This window comes from Platalea leucorodia (genome assembly GCF_965183815.1).
Source record: "Platalea leucorodia genome assembly, chromosome: 4".
NCBI classification, from domain to species: domain Eukaryota; kingdom Metazoa; phylum Chordata; class Aves; order Pelecaniformes; family Threskiornithidae; genus Platalea; species Platalea leucorodia.
Genome location: NC_138826.1, coordinates 60,321,289 through 60,345,047, shown reverse-complemented (window position 1 = coordinate 60,345,047; position 23,759 = coordinate 60,321,289). Strand labels below are relative to the sequence as shown.

The 23,759-nt window shown below is 39.0% G+C and overlaps 1 protein-coding gene across 8 annotated transcripts in view; it reads left to right on the top strand.

Moving 5' to 3' along the window:
- The window catches only part of WNK1 (WNK lysine deficient protein kinase 1), a 108,699-nt gene that overhangs the window by 39,576 nt on the left and 45,364 nt on the right, over nt 1-23,759 (top strand). For 7 of the 8 annotated variants that reach the window (XM_082309014.1, XM_082309013.1, XM_082309011.1 and 4 more), the window contains exons 3-7: nt 1,637-1,857; nt 3,905-4,062; nt 21,254-21,342; nt 22,766-22,985; nt 23,209-23,545. In XM_082309014.1, the coding sequence (XP_082165140.1) occupies nt 1,637-1,857; nt 3,905-4,062; nt 21,254-21,342; nt 22,766-22,985; nt 23,209-23,545 (1,025 nt within the window). Of the gene's footprint in view, nt 1-1,636; nt 1,858-3,904; nt 4,063-21,228; nt 21,343-22,765; nt 22,986-23,208; nt 23,546-23,759 lie in introns of those variants that run through there. The other variant, XM_082309016.1, reaches the window with a different exon arrangement.

The window sequence follows — 23,759 nt, the reverse complement described above, 5'->3', positions numbered from 1 at the left end:
TGTGATCCAGAACCTCCTTCAGTTTGTGTCCTTCCTTGGCTTGGCTTTTTCCCTGCCTGTCTTTACATTCTGTTTTGAGACTTGATTTCCTTCTGGAACTGGGTCCCAATTGCTTTTACAGATCTGTTTTCACAGCAGGATTATTGCTAGCAGCTTGATTTTTCCAGATCTTCTTTTGAAATGGAGAAATTAAAGTAAAAAGGATTAATATACTACATTTTTATGTTGGCGTTGATTCAAGTGATTTCATCAAAACCTTTTTTCCTGATTAAGTGGATATGCAGAAGAGACTGAACACTACCACAGAATAATTGAACATGACTTGGTTTTGTTTTAAGATTGTAGTTGCTAGACTCCATGCTGGTCGCAAAATTTACTGCCATTCTTGCAGTAGTGTGAAACTGGTCTTTAACTGAGACTTTGAGTAACATTGGCTGACTAAGAATAAAGTCCTTGCTCTGCACAGCATGTTAGTTCCTTTCTCTAAATGTGTTTCAGCCCATACTCTTTCAAAAGGAAGAAAACAACAATTCTTCACTTCAAATTGTTTTACCCAAAGAGGGGTTGTGAGAATACACTGCTGGAAAGCACTTGAATACCGTCACAGGTTTTTCACCTTGTGGCGTCTCTAATTTCCTGAAGTTAAGGAGTAGAATAAGATCCTAATCTTAGGTCATAAGCATTGGAAAGTATTTTTAGTATGAAATTTGACTCTTTTGACATGAGATTTTAAAAAGCGGTGATGTTAGAATAATTAAGGTTGGGTCACATTCTGCCTGCAAAGGGATACTGACTTTACGCATGAACTCTTCCACGTAAATTATTTGGCAGAGCTTTTTTTAAAGATTTCCCTGCCCCATCCATATCCGTCCATACTTTTGAAGTAGTGAGTAGTACCAGTCAGACTCAGGTCATTGAACCCCATCCTGCACTGGGGAAGAGATCTCTAAGAATTTCTAATTTGCTTGACCACTCAACATCTAAATTTGAAGCAGGTTTAAAGTGTAACCTGGAATTGTTGACCAGAGTGCTTGGGCTAATATTGATAACTAAGGTATAATGACTTCAGAGCTCGTACATAGGTTGCAACAGCTCTGTACTTGGTCGCTATTAGCGTTTTGGCCCTAGTGCCCCACCTTCCCACCCAGTTATATTTAATCAATGAAAAGGTTATAACTATTTAAGCAGTTTCAGGAGACAAGGTAGGGAAGAAAAAAACCCTCTTAAATGAATAGATAAATAATTGTTGTAATGCATAAGCTTTTAACCCTTTGTCAGGGAAGCTGTGCCTTGAAACTTAGCAAGCCAACTGCCCAATTACCATAGGGTGACTTTATATGCAAATGAATTATTAGCTATAGATCAAGCATTTCACATTTATCTTTCAGCGCTATAGTCCCCTGGCTAGAAGAAAGGGGGTAGAAATTCTGAATAGGGCAGCTTAACTTTTAGGAGGGGAAATCATCTTCAGCTCCTCTGAAGTCTTGAAATGCCCAAGTAGATTTTAAAATAGAAGGTGAAGTTGACATTTGTGCATCTCTACTGCTTTCTTACTTCAGAACAGCAAATGATACAGTACAGTCTTCTACTACTTGTTAGCAGAACCTTTTTAACCTACTGTTACTTTTTTCATTAGGTATTTGAAAAGATTTAAAGTGATGAAAATTAAAGTACTGCGAAGCTGGTGCCGTCAGATACTGAAAGGCTTACAATTTCTACACACGCGCACTCCTCCCATTATTCATAGAGACTTAAAATGTGACAACATCTTCATTACTGGCCCCACTGGATCAGTCAAGATTGGAGACCTTGGTCTGGCAACCCTGAAACGAGCTTCTTTTGCCAAAAGTGTGATAGGTAAGCCTTTCCTGTTTTGGAGGCTGGTGAGCCAGTCTACCTATTTGAAAACTTGAGTCTTCTAAGAGCTTTCCTTAAAAATATGGTTTCAAAGGTACATGGTCAAAGCCTGAAAATATGTAGCCTTTGTTTCTTGGCTGTTGAGGTCATTCTGTGTTCCTGACGAGATTATATGTTGAAATTTTGGTTGTGCTTTTGATATTTGTATGTTAACATTAAGTATTTTGGAATATAGATTCACTGCCCTGCCCAACAGTTTAGTGCAACATTGTTGATAAAACCACTCTTGACTACATATAAAACTCAGCTTTAATATGATGCTTCGAGAAATGCAAAAATGCATTTTGGTGACCAAATGACATTTTGATATTTAGTCTAGCATTAATTTATACAGCCTTTTTTTTTTTTTATTGTTACCAGGGGCTAATATTAAATCTCTTACACTTTGAGTAATCAGAAACGAAGGTGTATCAACGAAAGTCAATATATATATTTTACATCACAGTCAGACTGTGGTATAATGCCTTACTCAGGGAGTCTATAGAATGTGGATTTATGTAAGTTAGGAGGATGCATTGGGGAAGTATTGCCTTATACTTGCTCTGTTCTTATGTATCCACTAATAACCCTTTTCAGAAATTGGTTTGATGGAACTAGTGTAGTCTTTCTTGTGAATTCTTTAAAGAATTGGTTTTATCAGCTTTGTTTTTATAGTTGGGTGAACAGACTGCAGGGAAGGAAGTTGCTCTCACCCTCAGTATTTAGAGCTTGCTAAAATGCAGTATTACTCAACAGTCCTATACTAGATTCCTAGATGGGATCGATGGTGTATACCTGTAAATTGTCTTGCAAGCTGTTGCTGAAATATTTCCTGCTTCTTAACCAGGTCAAAGTATTAATAGGAAAGAAAAGTATACAGTGTCAAAAAAATATATTTCCTTAAGCATACTCATCTTATCCTCAAATTTATCATTGGAAAATTACCACTTTGTATCTAGCTATCTGTTAACAGTTAGCCTTTGGATAAATGACTGCAATTACATCCTCTTTTTTTGGTTTAGCATGGTGAAAACAAGCAATGTGGCTATAGAATGATCTGTAAGCTGTCTTGAATCTGGTGTCTGCAGGAAATAATTCTGTGCTTGAATTTACAAAAAGCAAACTTGCATCTCTGCCTTAAAGTAAATCTGATGATACGGTGCAGTCCCTTTGCTTAACAGAGGGGACGCTGTGATGCTTCACTGGGCAATAATTTTCTGCGCACTATTTAAATGGGACTTGTTGAATCTCACGCTCTATGCCTGTAACTCAATCTCTCTATTTCTGAGTATTTTTGACTGTAGGATGTCCCTCACTAATGCCTGTATCTGCAGTAGGCCTATAAATATACTGCAGGTGGGGAGGTAAGTATATGAAGAAGAGGGCTCTGGTGAGTGGCCTTTGCAGAAAATTACTTTTTATCCTTTTTTCATGAAGATGTACATTTGTAACAACAGAGTTTTTCATTGCAAGGCCTTTCCCGAACCATTCTACTTCAAAAAGTAGATGGAGAGCACCAGGTCAGAGACTAGCTGTGGGCTCTTACCAATACTACTTCTTTTGCAGCAGAGGGCAGTCAGGTAACTTTTGAAACAAGGTTTAATGTGCCTCCTTTCTTACAGGGAGAAAGGGTAAGTGTCTTAACTCTCCTTAGTATTTGGTTTGCAGCCTATGGCTAGTCTGCAGTTTTCCCCTCTTCTTATCCCTTCCCCTCCATTTGACTCCAGCCTGGTCCAGTCTGTTTTGATACTTACATGAACTAACATGCATAAAACAGGAATTGCATCGATCCTTTCAAGCCATTCTTGTTCCATAAAGGCCTTGCAATGGAAGACTCACAAAGTATGTTGATGCGACAGAGTGACTAAGGGTTTCCTCCCTCTTCTTTTTGCTTCCACTTTCTCTTGTCTCACAGGTCTGCCCATCCGCTTCCTCCTGCGGTGAGTAACGCCAGCAGCCTCTGCTCGCTTTGAGACATTTAGAGTCTGAATCGTTCTTTTAATTTAAGGTACCCCAGAGTTCATGGCCCCCGAGATGTATGAGGAGAAATATGATGAATCCGTTGATGTATATGCTTTTGGGATGTGTATGCTAGAGATGGCCACGTCTGAGTATCCTTATTCCGAGTGCCAAAATGCTGCGCAGATCTACCGTCGAGTGACCAGTGTAAGTCCCTCCCCACTACTGAATCTGAAGCTACTGCTAGTAGCAGCAAAGGAGTACAGCTGGGTAGCATGATACTGCACAAGTGTTTGTGGGGAAAAAGAGATGCTGGCAAGAGGTTTTTGGGGGATGGGTGGAAAGGTATAGGATGGTTCAACTGACCAAACAGTCAGTCAGAAGCCTGTAAAATATGTGAATGGAAATAAAATTTTGTATGTGTTCATAGTCTTCCTTCAGTATATAAGAAGGTATTGCATGGTGTTAAAAACAAACAAACAAACAAACAACCCCCCCCCCCCCCCCAAAAAAAAAACCCCAAAACCAAAAAAAACCCCAACAACCAAAAAACCCACAAAACCAAACAACAAAACATGTTAGAATAATAACAGATCATTTTCTAAGCCACTGGGGGGATGGTGGAAGTATGTCAGTCTTGAAGATTAGCTGGTAGCTTTGTTCTCTGAAATAAAGCTGGATCACAAATTCAGAGCACTTTGGCTTAGCTGCCAGCCAAGGCAAATCATAAATTGTTACCTAGAGTGATTTTAATTTAATACTTTACTGAATTCCAAATGGCCCTTAGCTACCGTGTGTCGGGTGTGCTTATAATTATGCAGTGGAAATACTTGATAAATAGCAGGAAGGTATTCCACCCTGAAAAGTGCTGGTAAGTATAGTAGTGGTGGTGGAAGCATTGTGAGTGAAACCAAATAAGGCTGAGAAGGCAAGCTAGAGATTTGAGTTTGCCCATCTGACGACTAAGTGGAACCTACAGACCTTGAACGTAGGAAGCAGAACTGCAGTGCGAGAAATGTTCAGACTGGTTGTGGCTAGTTTCACTTTGTGATCTCTAAAACAGTGTTATGAAGACTATACTAGTGCAGTAAACAAACTGCACACATTCAGCCTTCTGATCTAAGCATTCAGAAAGAATAGTGAGGTGGCCACTTGGGGAAGTAAAAACTTGCATTGGATTTCTCAGAATACCTGTGTGGATGTGCAGAGGGAGGAAAAAAAACTTAACCTCTTTCTCTGATCCATAGACAAGTGAATTCCTCTTAATCTTTTTTGTGTGTATTATCTTGGAGAAGTTGAGGATTTAATAAATGACTTGCTTAGCTTTGGAAAACTAAAATGCTCTCTTATTCCTGATGCCTCACACTATAAAAGGCAGATATAATTACAGACTTACAGATGTGGAAGGAAGGGTCTTCATGTCTGAAGTAATGAATTCTGAAGGAAGGCTTGGTGAAATAGAAGACTATCCCTTGTTGGAAGGGGAATATTGGACAGGCACAGAAGGAGGAAGAAAGAAGGGATAAATGGCTATTTTGGTGTTTGAACAGATGTTAAAGTTTTTATATATATATATATATAAAAATATATATATACACACACACATACATATATTTAGAGAGAGAGAGTGTCTTTTTTTGTGTTGGTGGACTTATCTGTAATTTTCTAAATAGAGAGGAAAAACAAAGGTAAAGTCTAGCCTTTACTCTGCTTACAGCATAATCTGATCTGCAGGCTATTTGGATCAGTGAAAGAAAACTAAGTATCTTGCCAAAACAGTCTTTAGAGGTACCTTTTGCTCTGCTTATGTATGTGTCTTTGCCAGAGCCAGAGAAGCATAATTACGGTATGGGATGGGCGCTTTTTCTTAGAACAGATACCTGATGTAACTGCCCTGCCCATTCCTTAAAAAGTGCTAGGAACTGGGCTGTGGTGAGAATAATCAGCTTTTGGGACAATCTCAGGCTTGGAAGTCCCCAGGTCTTAAAGAGCTGTCTTTTCCCTGGTCTGTGAAGTACTTGGAAATTGGAAAGCCATGTAGGGGCTTGTAGCAGACAAACTTATCTAGAGACTTACCAGGGTTCAACTTACCTCTTGTTTTTTGTGCTTGATGCTTCTTTCTTCCCATTGTTTTTGGTTGACTGTTGAACTTCTAAGAGGATGAGAAACACTGGTAATTTTTTGGTCTGTCCAACACCGCCTTCTACTGTACTCTGCTGCTGATGGTTCACAAATTGAATTTAATCATTGATTTTAATCATTGATATCCCCCCCCTGCTGTTTCACCTACTGCTTGGGAGCTCTAAAATGTACTTGTTTTCTTTCAGAAGGAGCAAAGGATGGGAAGGTAAATAAAATGAAATGTACATTTATCTGCTTCTAGGCAGAGAATGGAAGACTGTGTGCTTTGGTATATTTGGGTTTGTTTATCTCATTGCAGTTGCAAAGCAGTTTGTTTAAAACAAACAAACCAAACCAAAAAAAACCCCAAACCTCCAAAACAACCACAAACAAAACTTGAATAACTTTCAAGAAAGGCTTTCAATGAAGAAAAGACAATATTATCTGGAAATAAAGCACAAACCTGTCTTAACTGATAATGAAGAACTCAGTGTTTCTTCTATAATGTGGAGAGCAGAACCATGTTATGAAAGTGAAATAAAATACTCTTTGTATTGTTTTTACCACTCCGTGAAAGCTCTGTTAACCAATGTGAAAAAGAGCCATATAGTTTTCTGCTCTTGTCCTTTGTTCCCGGTTAAAGAAAATAAGATTTTCTTTCATTTCAAAGGAGACTTTTTAGAAGTTCAGACAATGTCTGCAGTTGTGGGTGAGGGGTGAACCAGCTGAGAAATTCAGTAGTTGAAAGGACAGTATGTGAACCATCAGTAACAGAGTGGGGACAGAAAACTTGCTGTGTAGGTGACTCTGCCAGTACTTACACCTTTCCTTTTAATATATGTTGGAAGGTGAATATGGTTTGTGGAAGATGTTTAACATTTCCATTTCAGCCCCTTAGTTTGCTACTTTCCTAGGCATGTTTAGGAATATTTTCAGGTAGCCACTGTAGTCTTGCTGTACCTTAAATGAAATGATTGTTTCATCTAGATGCACACACAGAGGCCAGAGGGAAAGACAATAATAATGGTCTGCTATTGACAGTCATGAAAGATCATGCCATGTGGGAACTTAAAAACCACCGAAACCCCAAAGGCGATACTATCAAAATGCGCAGCCACTCAGTGCAGGCGATATGTATTTAAATTAATTGATTTCCCTCACCCCTTTGCAGTAACTATTAGGCTTAGTAAAAAGCAGAGTTGCTCCATTAGCTTAAATCCTTGCTATCGCTTAGGACAGAAGCCTGTAAAAGATGTCTTAATGCCCAGGGTGTCCTCTCAGGACTGGACTTGGTACTACCAGCTTACGTTCCTTTCTCCCATTTTGGCTGTGTGTTGGTCTCTCTTCTAGGATGGCCTTCGGACGCATTGCATTTTGACCTTACACCTTTTGTGATAAGGATTGCTGTAGCTGATGCCCAGATACTGCAGTGTTGGGTTGAGGCATTTGCCAGGATTGCTCAGAGTACTTGATTATGTGTTCTACCTCTTCAGTTTGGGGTTGTCCCTCATGGTTGGAAGCAGTTTTCAGATTAAATAATACAGTTAAGTAAGTAAGGATCTAGATATCAGATCTAAAGGCTGAAGTTCCTCCTAGAGATGAGACATTTTTTGGCCCAGGCAGTTATTGTTGCTTCACATCTTGGATAATAGCACTGCTGCATGAGTCTGCTGTTTGCAAGAGGCTTGTCTATATTGTCTGCATTGTCTCACTGGGAAGTTCCTGTTTTTCCTTTAAAGCAGCGCTGGGGTAAAGTTCCTGAATTTTCCCTGGCCCAAGAAACAGAAGTGCAATTAAATTGGTCTTCTGGCTCGCTTTAACTAGAAGAATTCTTCTTTCAGTAGAAGAATCTGGGTAAATGCCTGGCTTAAAAAAACAACTGTCTACAATTTGTAGGGCTCAAGGTGTTATGCTGAACTTTGTTTTACAGTTCTGGTAAGGAAGTCGGCAGGAGTTTGACACAGAGTATTGACCTCTGTTTGTACTCACACCCTCTAGTGTACTCAGTCCAGACTCTTTCACTAGCAGTTTCTTTAGCATGGAAAATAAGATCTGCATATCTTGGCTCTCAAGAATACAAGAGCCTAGGCTTCCTCTTTGCTTTCATTAAATCATAATGTTGCAATTTTGTCTCAAAAAACCTCCTGTTTTCTTCACTGAAGCTATCCTCTGCTGTTCTTTGGAAATGGTTCCAAATAAATTAGTAGTTAGTACTTAAAGAAATTGCAGCTCCTGGGTTTTTTACCTTACTGGGCGGGGTGGGGGGGAAATCTCCTCTGAGGTTTAAGCAGTATGTCTCTTCAGCTGGGACTGAATGCATCCAGTGGGCACTTTACTGCCTACTTGCCCTCAGAAGAAAATATCTAAGCCTGTGATTAATTGAAAATAAGCTGCACTATTAAGGTAGTCTTGCCTGCTCCTGTGATTTTTTTTTTTCCTCCTCTGCCCTCTTGTGCAGACAGGACTGTGTGATATACTACTAGATAAGGGAATGGGTCATTTCCCCCCCACCCTTTTTTCTTGCAATTCTGCACCCTATGAAAGCAATACAGACAGTTCCAATACAAAACGTAATCAAGATACTTAATTCTGTTACATACTCACTTGCACAAAAAAGGAGTGTAATATCTTTGTAAAATTCAGAAAGGTTTCCCTGTCTGACTTCATTCCTCTCTGGAGACTGGTATTCTTTCTTTGACCTGTTCCATGCATATTTCAATTAAACAATTTGTCACAGGAGATATTTGAAATGGGCTCCATGTGCATTAAAATGAAAACAGAGGTATTTATAGAACAGACATCTTAAGTATGATTTCTTAATTTAGTCTGTTTGGGAAGCAATGCAGTGGAGGCATAACTAACTGAAGTAGCTTCAGCTGCTTTGTCTCAGCCTCTGGTGAGACTGATGTAACCCATGCAGTTGCCTCAAAAGCTAGCTTGGGTTTTTTTCTTGCTCACATTGCAGTTACCACTCACAGATGTAGTATAGACCTCAATTACTTCTACACTATATTTCCTTCAAGCTTTCTTTTTGTAGCACAGAGATAATTTTTATAAGTGTGTAGAAGTACTGATTACTCCTTCTCTAATACTTGGATGTCCCAAGTCTTAAATTTTTGAGGTGTTTGACTAGTCCTGGGACTAGTAAAAAGACAATTAATGGGTTTATTGTGCAGATTTGTCTCATTCTTGCGTATCTACCACTAACATAAAAATCCAAACATGTTCATTGCAAAAAAAGTTAATAAACCCATCCTCAGTTTCAAATGTACTCATCAGCAGAGTATGAGCAGAAACTTCCCTTTTCTTTTGCCCACTCCCATTATATAAACTTACCATTTAAGTTCTCCTGATGGACTTGTGCTCTATACTTAATTTTCTCCATGCTTACTTTGACAGAGTGAAGTTTTGCACTTGTCCTTGCTTTCACCAAAAGTCCAGTCTCTTCGCTGTAAACAAATGTCTGCCTCCTGAGCTGGCCTTAAGATGAGAAGGGGAAAAAAAAAAAAAAAAGCATTTTGACTTTAAAAAAAAAAAAAATAAATTTGTTCTGTACTGAAATGTTCCACAGAGTGGGCACAACATTTTTCTTCTCTGTTCTACAGAGCTTAAAAAAAGGCCCAAGGGAACAAGGTACATAATGAGTAACCTGACCAGGCAGTGTCTAACTGGTTTAAAAATCCTTAATTTCCCTAACTGGTGGGAACTGAAGCTCACTGGTTAGAGTGAAGGTCATTCTCTTGGCTGGAAACCAGGCAGTTACAAAGCGCTGCGGTTTGGTCAGCTGAGATGAAATTAATCTCTTCTTTAGTGTCTTAAAAGTTGGGCATCATAATTGTCTAGACTAGGCAACTACTTCGTTTTCACTAGAGATGCAATGGGCAAAGTATCCCACCTCTTTTCTTTTTTTTTTTTTATCTTCCTGAGGGGTCCTAGGCAGCAAATATAAATGCTTAACCTTTAGACTTATGATTAATTTTACTTGTAGTGCTTAATGTTGATGAATGTCCTCTTTTGCTTTCTGGAAGCAATATGTGATTTTTTTAGGCATACCTAGAGCTGTTTCCTTATCTTGAATCACTTGGTGTCTTGGCCTGGTTCAGATAGATACAGAGACACCCCTCCTATCAAGCTTTCAAGTGGAAAAAGCATTGATAAAAAAAATCAGTGGAAAAGTAGGGGGAGGTGCCCCTTAAACAGAGCAAGCAGTCTTTTGTTAAAGCAGATACTGGAAGACCATGAACCTTCAACTAAGCACAGGAGACGGGTACATTGTAAGAAAGGGCAAACTCTTGTAATTGTGTTCATTGAAAGAAGAAACCTCAGGCACTGAAGTATCAAATGGAGAAAAATTGCGCATCAGATGCAATTCCTCTGCATCACACTGAATGGACTAAAGAATGCTTAAGCTTCTACTACTTGCCTCTTGTAGCTGTTCAACTCAGTTGCAGGCATTTTGCTGGAATGTCTTTAAGAATCTTCCTGGGTGGAGGTTCAGTCACTGACTCATCAGTTCAGAAATATATAGCCTTAAAAATGGAAGATGGGAATTCAGGGTTTTGAAGCATTAATACCTAAAGAAGCTTTGCGTGTTAGATTAGAAGTCCTCTTTAAGAAATGACAATGATCTAAGTAAGGAAAAGCAGGGATCAGCTTGAACACTGAGATATGCTATATGGTTTGCACAGCTAGGGCAGATGATATCTGAAGTTGGAAAGAAAAAGTCTCATTCAACTGAATTCCTTTCTAAAAGTAGCTCACTTATACGACTTGCTCTTAGAGGCATTTGTGCTATTCAGCATCAAAAGCTTCTAGATTACAGCTAAAACTGTTCTGTCAATATTGATGTTGTAAAACAAACTTGGTTTGAAGTGAAAGGAGATATTTCTTATTTATATTGTTCACTGTTGACCCTGGAATGTGTCTTTTAGCAATTTTGAATTGGACATGATTTTAAAATTATCAGGAATTAAAATGGGGGGGTGAGCTTTGGTTGAGTTGCATAAAATCAAGATCTAATATATTTTTTCAATCTGAAATTCTGAAATTTGGTTGTATTGCAGAGTTTCCAAATGTGTTTTTAGAAACCTATATAAGTTCACAGAATACTGAGTAAACAATGTATGTTTAAAAATTAAAGTTAATTATCTATTAAGGATCAGGCCTCTTAAAACTGTGATACTAATATTAAATATTCTGTCCTGTACTGACATCTATTTAGCTCTTACATTAACTGAGGTTAATTTAATTTAACAAGAGATGGGAAGGTGGCTCTTCTTAGGAACAGGGAGGTGGTAAGCATTCTTAAAATGCCTGGCTTTGCAGTGTGATGGGAACCGTTAATGAATCACTGAAACACTACTGTGGGGAGACTGATAGCTCAATGTTATTTGTCTGTATAATGCCACTAGTCAAAAATACTGACTTTAAGAATGCATGGGCCACTATTTCTTGTCCTGCCAACTGTATTGCTATAGTTGCACAGGGGTAGGAATGGGGTAAGTCCAGGAAAGGTTTAAGTCTTGTGGAAGCTCACAGGGGTGTTGATTAAAAATAAGTTATTTTGAGATTATTATTAGATTCATAGGCGAGAACTCCACCAAAATTTTACCTAAAGCCTTTATAGTTACCTCCAGGTTACTCGGAGCCGTTCCTAGAGCAGGTAGTGATATGGGTATGTATGCCTATTTGAATGCTTTTGTTTGTTCCTATATTAGAAGAGTGAAAGTTACTAAAGTTGAATGTGATTTTGCAGATACAGTTTATTCCCAAAAATAGAGAGAAAAGCCGGGCTAAAAAGTATATGTAAGAAACCCATTGCTTATTGTGCATAATGCTTTTACACTAAAGGGGAAAAAAAGCTGTTGCTTTGCTGTCTAGTGAAGGTATTTAAAAGCTTCCTCACACTATCCGCCTGTGATTTTTGTTTTAAGGTAAACTTCTTTCAGAGACTGTTCTAACTTACCACCCATTGCCACCATCATAAAGTTCTCTGTGTAGCAAGGATACTTTTTAGGACCACGCTCTGAAACTGTTGAATCCTTTGGTACGCAAATAAAGTCCTTCACTCCTATTAGAATAAGTCATAAAATAAAAGGGATGATGACTTTTGGTGCATTGTCTGAATTGTGCACTATTTTTGGTGTTTGCAGTGTTATCCTAGGCCTTTTAGTAGGTATCTTCTAAAGGCTAGTTCTGGTACCAAATGTGTTATGTGGCCCATTGAAAAGACTTAATGTTGGATCGTTCTCTTGAATTCAGTTCTAGGTCCACTGGACCTAATCTGTGGCTTTTGAATTACTGTTGCTGTACTTGAATTTAAAAATGAGCACTAAATGATGTTTTTCTATCAGAGTGGTAGCTGATTAAAGCAGAGAATGCAACTAATATAATTTGCTTTTTCAGAAGTGTATTTTCCATACTGAAAATAGCAGAAAGATACTTTTAGTATTGTGTGACTGCAGCATTTCTAAACTTACAGCACTGAAATGTGTGTCTAGGCATGTCTGTATTTTTTTTGGAAGCCATTTCCAAGCTGAAGTCCCAACAAAGCAAAGGGTCATTCAGCGAGCTCAAGATGTTCACCACTGCATATTCTTGTTTGGATGATAAGGGCAGCATCATTGCTCCTAAGTGTGAGGTTAAAGAACTGTGCACAATAGCCTAAACTGATCTTACCTTTATGCTCTTGTGCAAGAATAAAAACTGAACAGTTAGTGTCTGGTCCACTTGTCCAATCACACTTTGCTGTTGTTGCAGAACTTCTGTCCTCATGCTGTGGTTTTCTAAACACGGCCTTTTTCACTGTTACATGCACCAATATCCTAATTGTTTGCCAGCTGTACACTAAGGAACTGTGTCCTGCCTTGTAGTTACAACATTGCCTGTTCTAGAGCTTGAGTAATTTCTTCTGTTCGTTAGAATTGCAGGAGTTACAGTAGGTGCTGTGATTAATTAATCTACTTTTTAACTAAAGGGCTCCAGATTCTTAGGACTTCTGAAATAGGTTGATGTTTTTCTTTACCTGGAGGTGCTGAAGAACAATGGACTTCCATGTCTAAAGTAAAAACTTTAAAATGCCTTGTGTGCTGTGCTAGATAATTAGTCAATGGGGTAGTAATAAGGCATGGTGTATATTAACAGTAGTGCATAGCAAAAGTTGCCTTTCAATATTATCACAAATACAGTGTTTTTTTTTTACTTTGTTACAGCCTTTTACTTGGGAGTGCTGGAAAGGATCGCAGCCAATGATTTCTAGGAAGAGTTATGTCTAGTTCTTGTTTAAACTCAGCTGTGTGGAAACAAAGCAACAGAACTGTAGCCTACTATACTGGTCTTAAATTAGCTGCTTTAACTGGATAGATTTGCAAATACACTAAACTGTAAGGCTTTTAATGCTGTAAATTCTCTGCCTTTAATAAGTAAAAACACAGTATTGAGAGACTGGCAAAGAAGTTGGTTAAACAGGCAGTGTCAGTGTTCAGTGGCTCCTGAGCTTGGAGATCAGTTGCAGAATACAGATGTGGAGATGATAGCAAGCAGTGATGGCTGGTCAGATGAGGAGTCTGTTGTGTTCTTTCCACCAAATTATCTCACATAAATGGCTAGATCCTTCTTTTAAGCAACCTCACAAGCTTTAGGAATAAGCAGCTAGTATGGATGTGTCAAAGTACAAACATACCTTGTATGTATAACAACTTTAATCGTGTACCTTGGGGAATTTTTTTTTTTACTGTTGTGACGGGCCTCTTGTTTTTTTATTAATGCCTCAAAAATTGTTTGAGAGTAGGTGGTAAACTGAGGAGGAAAAGAGTTTCTAAATTGTGATCAGTCAGGTTGCAGCAAGCAGGCCTGTATAAATACTACAGTGCCTTTATTGTCTTTATAATGTGTTTGTGAAATCTAGGCATATGTGGTTATCTGTTGCAAGTGATGAAGACAGCTGGTCTGGAGAAATTTAAGAATCATGGGACTTAAGTTGCTTACACACCTGCATCACAGAGGGTAAAGACGGACTGGTTAAGCTATTTCAGTGTCACAGAGCTCTTAAATAGCTGAGATATGAATTTTGGTGTGGATGATGGTAGATCAGTCAAGTTCAAAAGGTATTGGGTTCAAAATGTGTAGTAGTTGTTTTTGATCAGAAGAGAAGAAAACTAGGCCTGTCCTAGTCTAAGTAATGCCTCATGAGCTAACTCTAGCTCATTGGAAGCTTTCATATGCTCCTACTGCTTGTATTGCAGTAACGCTATTTACTCTGTTAGGATACCGATCTGGTGCAGAGCTTATTCTGCAGGATTTAGTGATTTAATTCTTGGCAGAATTATCAATTGCCCAGAATTAATTGCTATGAAAATACTGAAATCAGAGAAGCTAAATTTTCACTTCTGTTAACTGTGTTGCATTGTTTTAATTTTTTTCCCCCTGCGGTCTTAACTACTCAAGCTTGCTTTTTAACAAGAACAATAAAATCTATCTTTTGTAGGCAACCTGTATCTCTCTTGAACTGAGTAAATCTTAAGCTGAAGTCTTCCTTTTCACAAAATGTATTTGATTGGACTGGGATGAGAATTAGCAAATAGGGTACCCTATTATAGAGGTGTACCCTGCATGAAATAAGGGAAGAACTAAATCAGAAAGATTTGTTTCTACAACAGACAATGGGATTAAAATGATGGATTAGGGATGGAAAAGGTGGTGAAATGGTTAAACCTGTATGTTCTGAGGGCTGGGTCAGTAACTAATAGCAGGTGGTGAAATTTAGAAGATCATGGGGTAAACCAATTTAAATGCCATATATACCATTGCCTGGGGGCTTCTTTGAGACTATGGGGAAAGAGGTAGGATCATTGGCTTGTTTTCCACTGGAATCATATGTTCTGTCTAAATTCCTGGAATTAATGGTTTGTGTCAGCCTGGGACTGGCTCAAACTAGAATGGTAACAACTTAGCAAAAAGAAAATATAGAGACTTTAATTACTTTGTTTGTGTGATTTGACTTTGCTGCTGATACTATTAGCCTCTGGACTGCAATGTTAAGAACATTTTGTTTGAGAAGATTAATCAGTTACGGTAGACTTCCTTTCAAGCTCCGCAGTTATAGCACCTTTGAAAAGAGCCAAGCAAGAATTGTGGTCAGGCTGGGACAGGTAGACTGTGTGCTTGTTAAATGCTGTAACATTTAATGTTCTTTGCAGGTAATGCAGTGTACCCCAGAAAAGTGTAGCCTTAATTAGGTGTGTAAAATGTTAGATTTTTATTCCAGTGAAGTAGACTTGCTTTCACTGCAGAGTGTCTATTTGGTTTGAGTGCAACTGCAACAACAACAAAAAATTTATAAGCAGTGGCAAGCAAAATTCCAACATGCTTTATTCACGATACCAGTAAGCACTGTTAAAATGGAGATGATAATCAGTAGTTAGTTGATAATTTTTTTTTTTGCGAGAGGGTGTAAAATGTCTAGCTAAGCAGTTGGAAGGCCATTCAACATAGCAGGATCTTTAATGATCCCTTTTCCCTTGACCCCTCTAAAGTTTCACAGCAGCTGGTAGAGACTATTTCTAAAATGCCCAGTAAAGTGTTGCTTTTGCAACATTGATGTCACATGGTATAATAATAACACTGATACAATTGTGATATACCTGAGGAGCTAAGTATGCTATTTTGGGGTGAAAAGTGATCTCAATAGTTTGAAATTGAATTTTATCACAGTTTATCATCACTAGTTGGTCAAAATTCATTTTCTCACTTCACACTTTAAAATGGCGTATGTGAACTTTCTTAACATTGTTCCTTATGTCCTTCCAAGAAAACCCCAAAAGCCTTGAAGCTGTGGACAGCTCATTTTATTAATAAACAAGTTTTACAATGGCTGTTTGAAACTAGATACCGGGGGCGGGGGGGGGGGGCGGGGAGGGCAAGTCAGACTTCAGGTTTAGGTTTGGAGTCTAGCAAGAGGTGGTAGAAAATATGACTCTATGGATTATTTGTGTGCATGTGATGGAAAACAGGCAACAATGCGGCTTTCTAACTCCGTCCAGCAGTTTGAAAATCACCTTCAAATCCCTTTTCCCTTACACTAAGCACCCAAGGAAAGCAGATGATGTTGCCTGTGGTAGCAGAATGCGATTGTCGGGATAGAGGGAGGTAGGCTATATTGTTTTATCCTAGTGCTGTCTTATGTTCTGGTAGGATTAAATTGAAGTTAGTCAGCTGTATGTATACCTCTAGCTCCGTGGGAAGAAAAGGCGAAACAGCAGCTGCCTTCATCCCCTCCCAGTACAAAACTAGTGCCAGCAACCTCAGATCAGAACAGCGCACTGGACCGACCCATTCGCCTCTGTTTAAAAGTGCACTTCTGCAACAGCAGGAGTGAACTGGGTGATGATCCTACACGCAGCCTTAAACCATGGCAGAAAACTTGGGTGGAGAATAGGCAGAGCAGCCAAGCAGGGAGGCGGGGACATGCAGGAAGTAAAGGATCCCTGCGCTGCCTCTTCTTCCTCCTCCTCCTCGCAGCTCGCTGGGCAGGCAGAAAAGGACACACTTGCCTCTTGCTTATACTGATTCTTTCTATTCAGTATTTGAGTGGCAAAAGCAGATATTAAGCTCAGATCTCTGCAGCCTCATGTACTGGACTTGGAAAAGTACAAGAGGTGTCAAACAGAAAACAATGCTCCCCTCTAACTTCGATGTCTGCTTTCCTTCTGCTGTGCGTTAAGTCCACAGCCTAGTGGATTCCCATCGGAAACTAGGACCTAACTCACTCTTTGGTGTGTGCGTCTCTCTTTTCCTGATGGATTTTACAAAAAGAGAGATCTGTCCCATATTTGTAATTGTTAATTCCCACTGTTGCTGCTCTCACAAGGATTGCGCTAAAGAGGTAAGTAAGAATTTCAGCTCTGTAGAATAAGTGTGTGCAGCCACAGGAGAGGATTTTGGGGGTGAATCAGAATTCTTGACGAATGTGCTGAACTGCTTTACATTTGCATAGCTTGGGTCTTCAGCTTTTAATCTTGACTGTACTTTTTTCCCTGTAATTTTTTAAATGTAGATTAAAATCCTGAACAGTAAGGCTGAACAGCTAGGCTGGAACACTTAATGCTTCTGCTATTTTCCACCTATGTTGTTATTCCAAATCTAACTATTTTTTTAAATTTAGGACTGCTGAGGGTGTCTAACACTACCTCTGTCTTCATTTTGGTTTGGTGTAAAAGTTATACAGCACCGATTATACTTTCTCTTATGAAGTAAACGATATTTTCAGTATCTCTTGGATTAGAACAAGGTGCTAAACCACTGACCCAGTAATCTGGTGATCTAACTAATGCAAAATACTATGAGTTTCTAGGCAAAAATTGTGAAGAGTTGTGGGTAGCGTATACTTTGGTGTTTAAAGTGTCTTGAAAATCTAGTGTTTTTAAGAGTACCTAACTTGCCTTTAATGGATCAAATAACCATATAAATGTGGATGTTGAATTTTGGAACACACTTTTTTCACCTGATTAAAATCTGATAAAATCACACACTTTACCACATCTAAGATAAGTGAAATACGAAATATCTTCTTATGCTTAACATGAAGACCGTAAGATAAGTATTTAGTTTTGCATTAGTTGCACTTTGTGCTACCTACATATGTGCCCATATTTTAGAGGTGCTATCAAAATGTTGAGTGTTCAGTGGGTTTTATTTTAAGTTGGCACTTCTGTCAAACGCAGCAGTTCTGCCCTTGTTAGCTATGGCGCTATCCCTTTCCTTCTGTAAGCCTGAGAGCTAGTGCAACAGTGTAGGGAACCAGATTGGGGAGCTCCATCTCACTGGAAACTGCTGCAGGCTTTTTCGGTTCAATTTGTTTCAAGTCTGATAAACGCTGTGATCTGGTTCATGATGCAGCCATAATAAACGCATGTGCCTGCAAAAGGGAGGAAACGACATGGGTGGGGGAATGGGAGGTGGCGAACAGGAGGCTTGCTTTCAGCAGCACTGCCCGTTCGTGCTATTTTAGGTGGCAGCTTGAGAAAACACTGATTTTCATGTGCGCCTGTTATACCTGTCTACACTTCTTTTTTTCTCTGCAAGAGCTCTTCCTTCTATTTCTTTAGCAAACTCAGAAAAAATGCTGGTGGGATTTGGGGTGTTTAGTTCTTATTAAACTGCCACTGGGTGATAGGACTAGTGGATTAAAACATTTGAGTTGTCCTGTGATTCTTCTGAGGAGTTTGGGGACCAGGAGAGGCATATAAGAATGTGACCATCTTGCAGTAACTGTGGTGAAAACCAGGAAATGCTGAATGGCTTAGTGTAGGTACTTGAGTGCCTTCGGGTTCAGAAACTAATGAACATAAGCTTGGCTGCACAGCTCATGCGCTCTTAAGGACGCGTCAAGGTTATGTGAATTGCAGGGCCTGGCCTCCCTTTGGTTTCTCTGTGATGGCACATTAAGGTGTATAGGCAGCTCTGGGTAGAAAAGGGTTCACTGGTTTATTGATTTTTATCATTCATAGTATCCGCTGTCTTGTTATGTAAAATAGCTTGACGCTTCCCCTAGTGCTTGGAGGAGGAAAACAAAGAAGTTTTTAAAACCTGATGGTACTTAAGGGGTGCTTGGCCCTAGTGTGAGGTTCTCTCAGCTTTTTCTGAGGAGCAGTTAGGAATGTAGAAGCTATGCTGGAGGAGGCTGGTGGGAGCTTTTCTTTTTAACTGAACTCTTGGTTGGGAATTCACAAAATGGGGTATTGTAAAATGGCCCTTATGGAAGGGCCTGAAGATTTTGGACAGGTGTTTAATTTCTCTCAGGATAGAGAAAACCAGGGTAGCAAACTGAATCACTGACATTAAAATCCATTCTTAGCTTTACCTGTTCAGGCTTTGTGCAAGAACAGAGCATGTGGTAAAATAGTTAACAACAAAACTCATGTTCTGGCTTCGTTATGTTAATATTTTGCTGTACCAGTTGTCTTACTCTTAGCTTTTAGTTTTTATGAAATGAGATTGTCACAGATCTGACATCTTCCTTCTGCTGCCACAGTGTAAATGAACATACATGCAGGCTGCTGCTATCTAGGGCTTGAGCTGTTTAGGAGACTTAGATGTGTTAAACTTTGGCAGATTTAGATGCAAATATATCCAATAAGCAGTGGAATAATGATTGCATAGGTTATGTATGTGTATATAGGAGAGCATTTAATTATGTATAGAAGTATCTGTCTCTACATATATGAACCTGAACTCCTGGGACCATTTTAAGCTTGGTCATAATTAAAGGGGGGTTCTCTCTGACTAGGGTGCTATATGAGCAGAGACACATACAAACAGGTACTTGATGCCAGTAGTAAACACTTAATAAATCCCTGTAGAGTGCAGGGCTCTGCGATGTCCTGCTAGGAAGCTGGAAATTCATGATATGACCTGGTTACAGTATTAAACTTCCCTGTCCAAACTTCAGTCTGGTATCTTATCGGCTGAGGCATTGATCTCCAAAAGTCTTAATGTTCAGTGAAGCTTTTAAGAGCATTAACTTAAATGTTCGCTGACAGATTGTGTTTCAGGGCTTATTCTAGTCACAATATACTCTTCAGTTCTGTGAATTTCAATTGCTAGAATTTCATAAGAGCAAATTTCAGAGCAAAGAAATAGATAACCAGAATGCTGTTGTAACAGGAAGTTTTTATCAAGTGAAAAACCATGTCTTTCTATAGCTTTTTTTGTCCTTTTAAAAATTCCAGATACAACACCTTTGTAAAATGTAGTGAAAATAACACTGTTGTCCACTGAAAGACTGAACTCTGGTGCTTCTCCCAGTCTTGTGTTGTGCATCTGTTAAAGATGATGTTGACTGTGCCCTCTCCTGGTAGAGTGTGGTAGAGAGTATTTTAGGTAGTGAATATATGAAGTCAATATAATGCCATGTCTGGCCAAAGGAAAAAAAAGTATCTAAATGTAGATGGAAATTATTATCATATTAAGTCTCCATGTTCAGTTCAATGAAGATCTGTAGCTGCAAAGGCAAGAGAGGTTGTAGTTGCAAAGGTTCAGAGACTCAAACCTTTCCATTTCAAGATGCCCCCGTTTGGTGGGAAGCAGTGTCGTTTAGGATATTGGGAGAAGTACTTCCTGACTGGGACACAAATCATGATGCTTGTACTACTACTTCATTTATTTCTGTACTTCATACTCTATGGATTTCACTTCTTGTTTAGTTGTGATTCACCAGTAACATGGGGTCAGATGTACGAAGTGCATGATTTCAGGATTGTTTGGCTTGAAAATGTGGACTCGTCATATAACAGAATTTGAACAGGATGTCTTCATCCTCTCTCATTCTGCTGTCTTAAATACAGAGTTTGAAGCTAAAGGCTGAATCAAGTAAAATCAAGTGCCAAATTTTGCTGTTGCGGACAATTGCCCCCGAAATAGAGCTTCTGGCCATAATTAAGTGATGAAGTTTGGCTCTCTGCCTGCAATGTTTTGCAGAATTCCCAGATGGTCGTATCTCATGGCCTGTTTGCTTTACTGATTTGAGTAGCTGATCATACTTAGATTTTGTTTTGCTCTCCCGCAATGGCTTTAGCATGCATTGGAGAAAGGATTGCCATGGGTTGTTAAAGGGTTTTTGTAAAGGTCTGTATTGCTAAGCTCATTTTCCTGAACTCACAACAGCAGTGATGCCGGAGTGTGGTTTGAGTATAGCAGGTCTTCAGGGGCGAGCTAAGATACAGGAAAGTCTTTTGGTTTTATTTCCCCCCCCTTTTTTTTTAAAAAAACATCAGACAAGTTATTTAATGATCCAATCCGATCATTCTGGGCTAGGGTTTTTCCTGTAAAATCAATCTATGCCAAAATTACTTCATATAATGGCATATTGGAAACATTCTAGGAAGCAGCAGAATCCTTTCAAGACTGTTAATTTGATCATGTGGGTTCATGCATTAGTGTGACATAGGAAACATTTCCTTCCATTCTCAGTCCAGTCTGTGTACTCGCCTCTAACCAGCATAACTTCCATGGAAACTGAACGGTTCTTCTGTCGTAACTGAGAACCTAACTGCCGAAGCCTTCTGTTACGGAAGTGTAGCTGAGAAATGGGGGGGGGAAATGTTTGCAGAAGTCACTAACAAACAGATGAACAGTAAGATAGGGGTCAGATTTCCATATAATTTGCACTAGTGGGGAATTCAGGCCAGTTATCTGTTGCGTAAAAATAGATGGTCTGTAAACACAATCAAAACTTTAATGAAGTGGGCCTTCCAGTTTCTCTGTCACTTGTATGTTCCAGGGTGTCAAGCCAGCCAGCTTCGATAAAGTAGCGATCCCTGAAGTGAAGGAGATTATTGAGGGATGCATTCGGCAAAACAAAGGCGAAAGGTAAGTACTTTCTTTTCAGATGGAGGTATTACTTGTTATCTGAGTCTTTTATCTGTCATGATACCAGATCCAGTTAGTTCCTGGGATCTTCTGTGTTCTGATGGAAGCCAGTATTACTTCTGCAGCTTCTATTCTTTGGTAGATTCTTACTCAATGATTGTTTTAGAGAATTAACAGTGTCAGCAAAAATGCAAATGCTATAGTAACCATCCATGTCAGTTTATTCAGAAATTCTATTGCTTTTATTAAAACTTTGACCTAGTCAGCAAAGTAGCAGAGGACAATCCTTCCAGGCTCCCAGGTATTTGGATTGTTTGGTTGGTTTGTTATTCTGTAATCCTTTGTTTTTCCTGTCCCTTTTATTTTGTTGGCAAAATTTTATGGCTGATTATTTTGAGGGCTCTTTCTATTTTTTAAATTCTTGCTGTTCATTTTCATCCACATTTTCTGCAAGATGAATTCTACTTGAAGTGATTAACTTATACCATTACAGGAAATTTGTAACTGCTCTGATGGCTTATTTGTGGGATTTGCTTTGGTTTGTGCTTTTAGATAGTTGTTGCTTACTGAATGTCCAATTTAAGAATGCTTCAGCCTTCGGCCCTCCTCTAGCCTCCTGCTATTCTGTTCAGAGCTAGTTTTGTCAGTTCATGGATGTTTATTCATCCCCTTCTATTAACTCTTGAAGTTTTACATCTGATGGTGTTGCTGTGTATTTTTAATTAATTTTTAATTTCTTTTTCTTAGTTGTAAACAATTTTGTATTTTTTTCCCCATTTTAAGTTAATTTTGTGGCTGCACATCATGTATTTCTTGCCATTTAGTTTAAGTGGTTAACTTTTAGACTACTGCTGTTCATGCTGTGCATATATGGACATAGATCTTTTTGTACCTTCAGGACAAAGCTAATTGTGCCAAACAGAATGCAAATTGAAGTGCTTCAAAATAGTATGAAATATGAAAGGAATCATGTGGTGCTTATCTAGTGCTGAATTTACTAGATGAGGCTTTTGATAAGATCTTGAAATAGACTGAAATACATACTTGGATTACTGTACTGATTTGGGGACTGAGAGTTGTGTGTTGGATCTTGATGTTCAGTAAAACCAAACTGTTTCTTCAAGGTTTCTTATTATTTTAGTTAATATATGCATCCTATGCAGTTGGCTTAAATGTGGTACTTCTGCTGACCAATGTGTGATTTTTTTTTTTGTTGTTGTTGTACATCTGTAGTATTGTTGCATTTTGTTTCGCCATCATGCTTTTAAATAGAAATTTCAATGATGGGCTGTCAAATAATTCATGGGAGAAGCGTGAAATGCAGAGAGCAAATTTGGGGGACCATCAGGCAAGGATATTCCTTAATATTTTTTGAAAACCTAGTAATTGTGTGTGCTTTCTACGTTCTTTCCTAATATGCTAGATATGCTATTAAGGACCTTTTGAATCATGCTTTCTTCCAAGAAGAGACTGGTGTACGGGTAGAACTAGCAGAAGAAGATGATGGAGAAAAAATTGCCATTAAACTCTGGCTACGAATTGAAGACATCAAAAAACTCAAGGGCAAATATAAAGATAATGAGGCAATAGAGTTTTCCTTTGATTTGGAGAGAGATGTCCCAGAGGATGTAGCACAGGAAATGGTAAGTGGTGGTGGTCTTGCAAAGCATCGGAAGCACTGGTGTTCTCTGACAGTGAAATGTAGTCTGCCAGCCTCTGCATTTGATGTTGTTACTGTCTAGAAATAAAACAGCTTCAGAAGTTTGTGAATGAGAAGTTAGTGACAGAGAGTGGTAGCTTATATTGTAGCACTACAACAGTGGCTGTCTATGACAGTCTGAATTCTGTGAATATATCCTCCTTCAGGTGGAATCTGGCTATGTCTGTGAAGGGGATCACAAGACAATGGCGAAAGCTATCAAGGACAGGGTATCTTTGATTAAGCGAAAGCGAGAGCAGCGTCAGTTGGTGCGAGAAGAACAGGAGAAGAAGCTTCAGGAAGAAGGTAGTCAGAAGCAGCAGCTGGAGCAACAGCAACCATCAAGTGCTTCCCATGCAGGGTCAAAGCATCCCCTATCTGTCACTGGTACTACTCCTGTCCCCACTACTTCAGCATCGGTTTCTACACAAGTGGAGCCTGAAGAACCAGAAGCTGATCAACACCAACAACTGCAGTTCCAGCAACCCAGTATATCTATTCTTTGTAAGTGTGTCGGTTTATTTAGGAACTCTTGCACTTACACAGTTCCCCCCCTTGGAGTCTTAAACTTTTGGTGGGTATAGTAGTAAATATCTTAAGATGTTGCTGTCTGCCATTGCTGTCTGCTGAAGAACATTATCTCATTAGAAAGCACAGCAAAATAAGATGCATCCCTGTGCCTTAGCTGAGCCAAGTCTTGGCACAATTCACAGTTCAC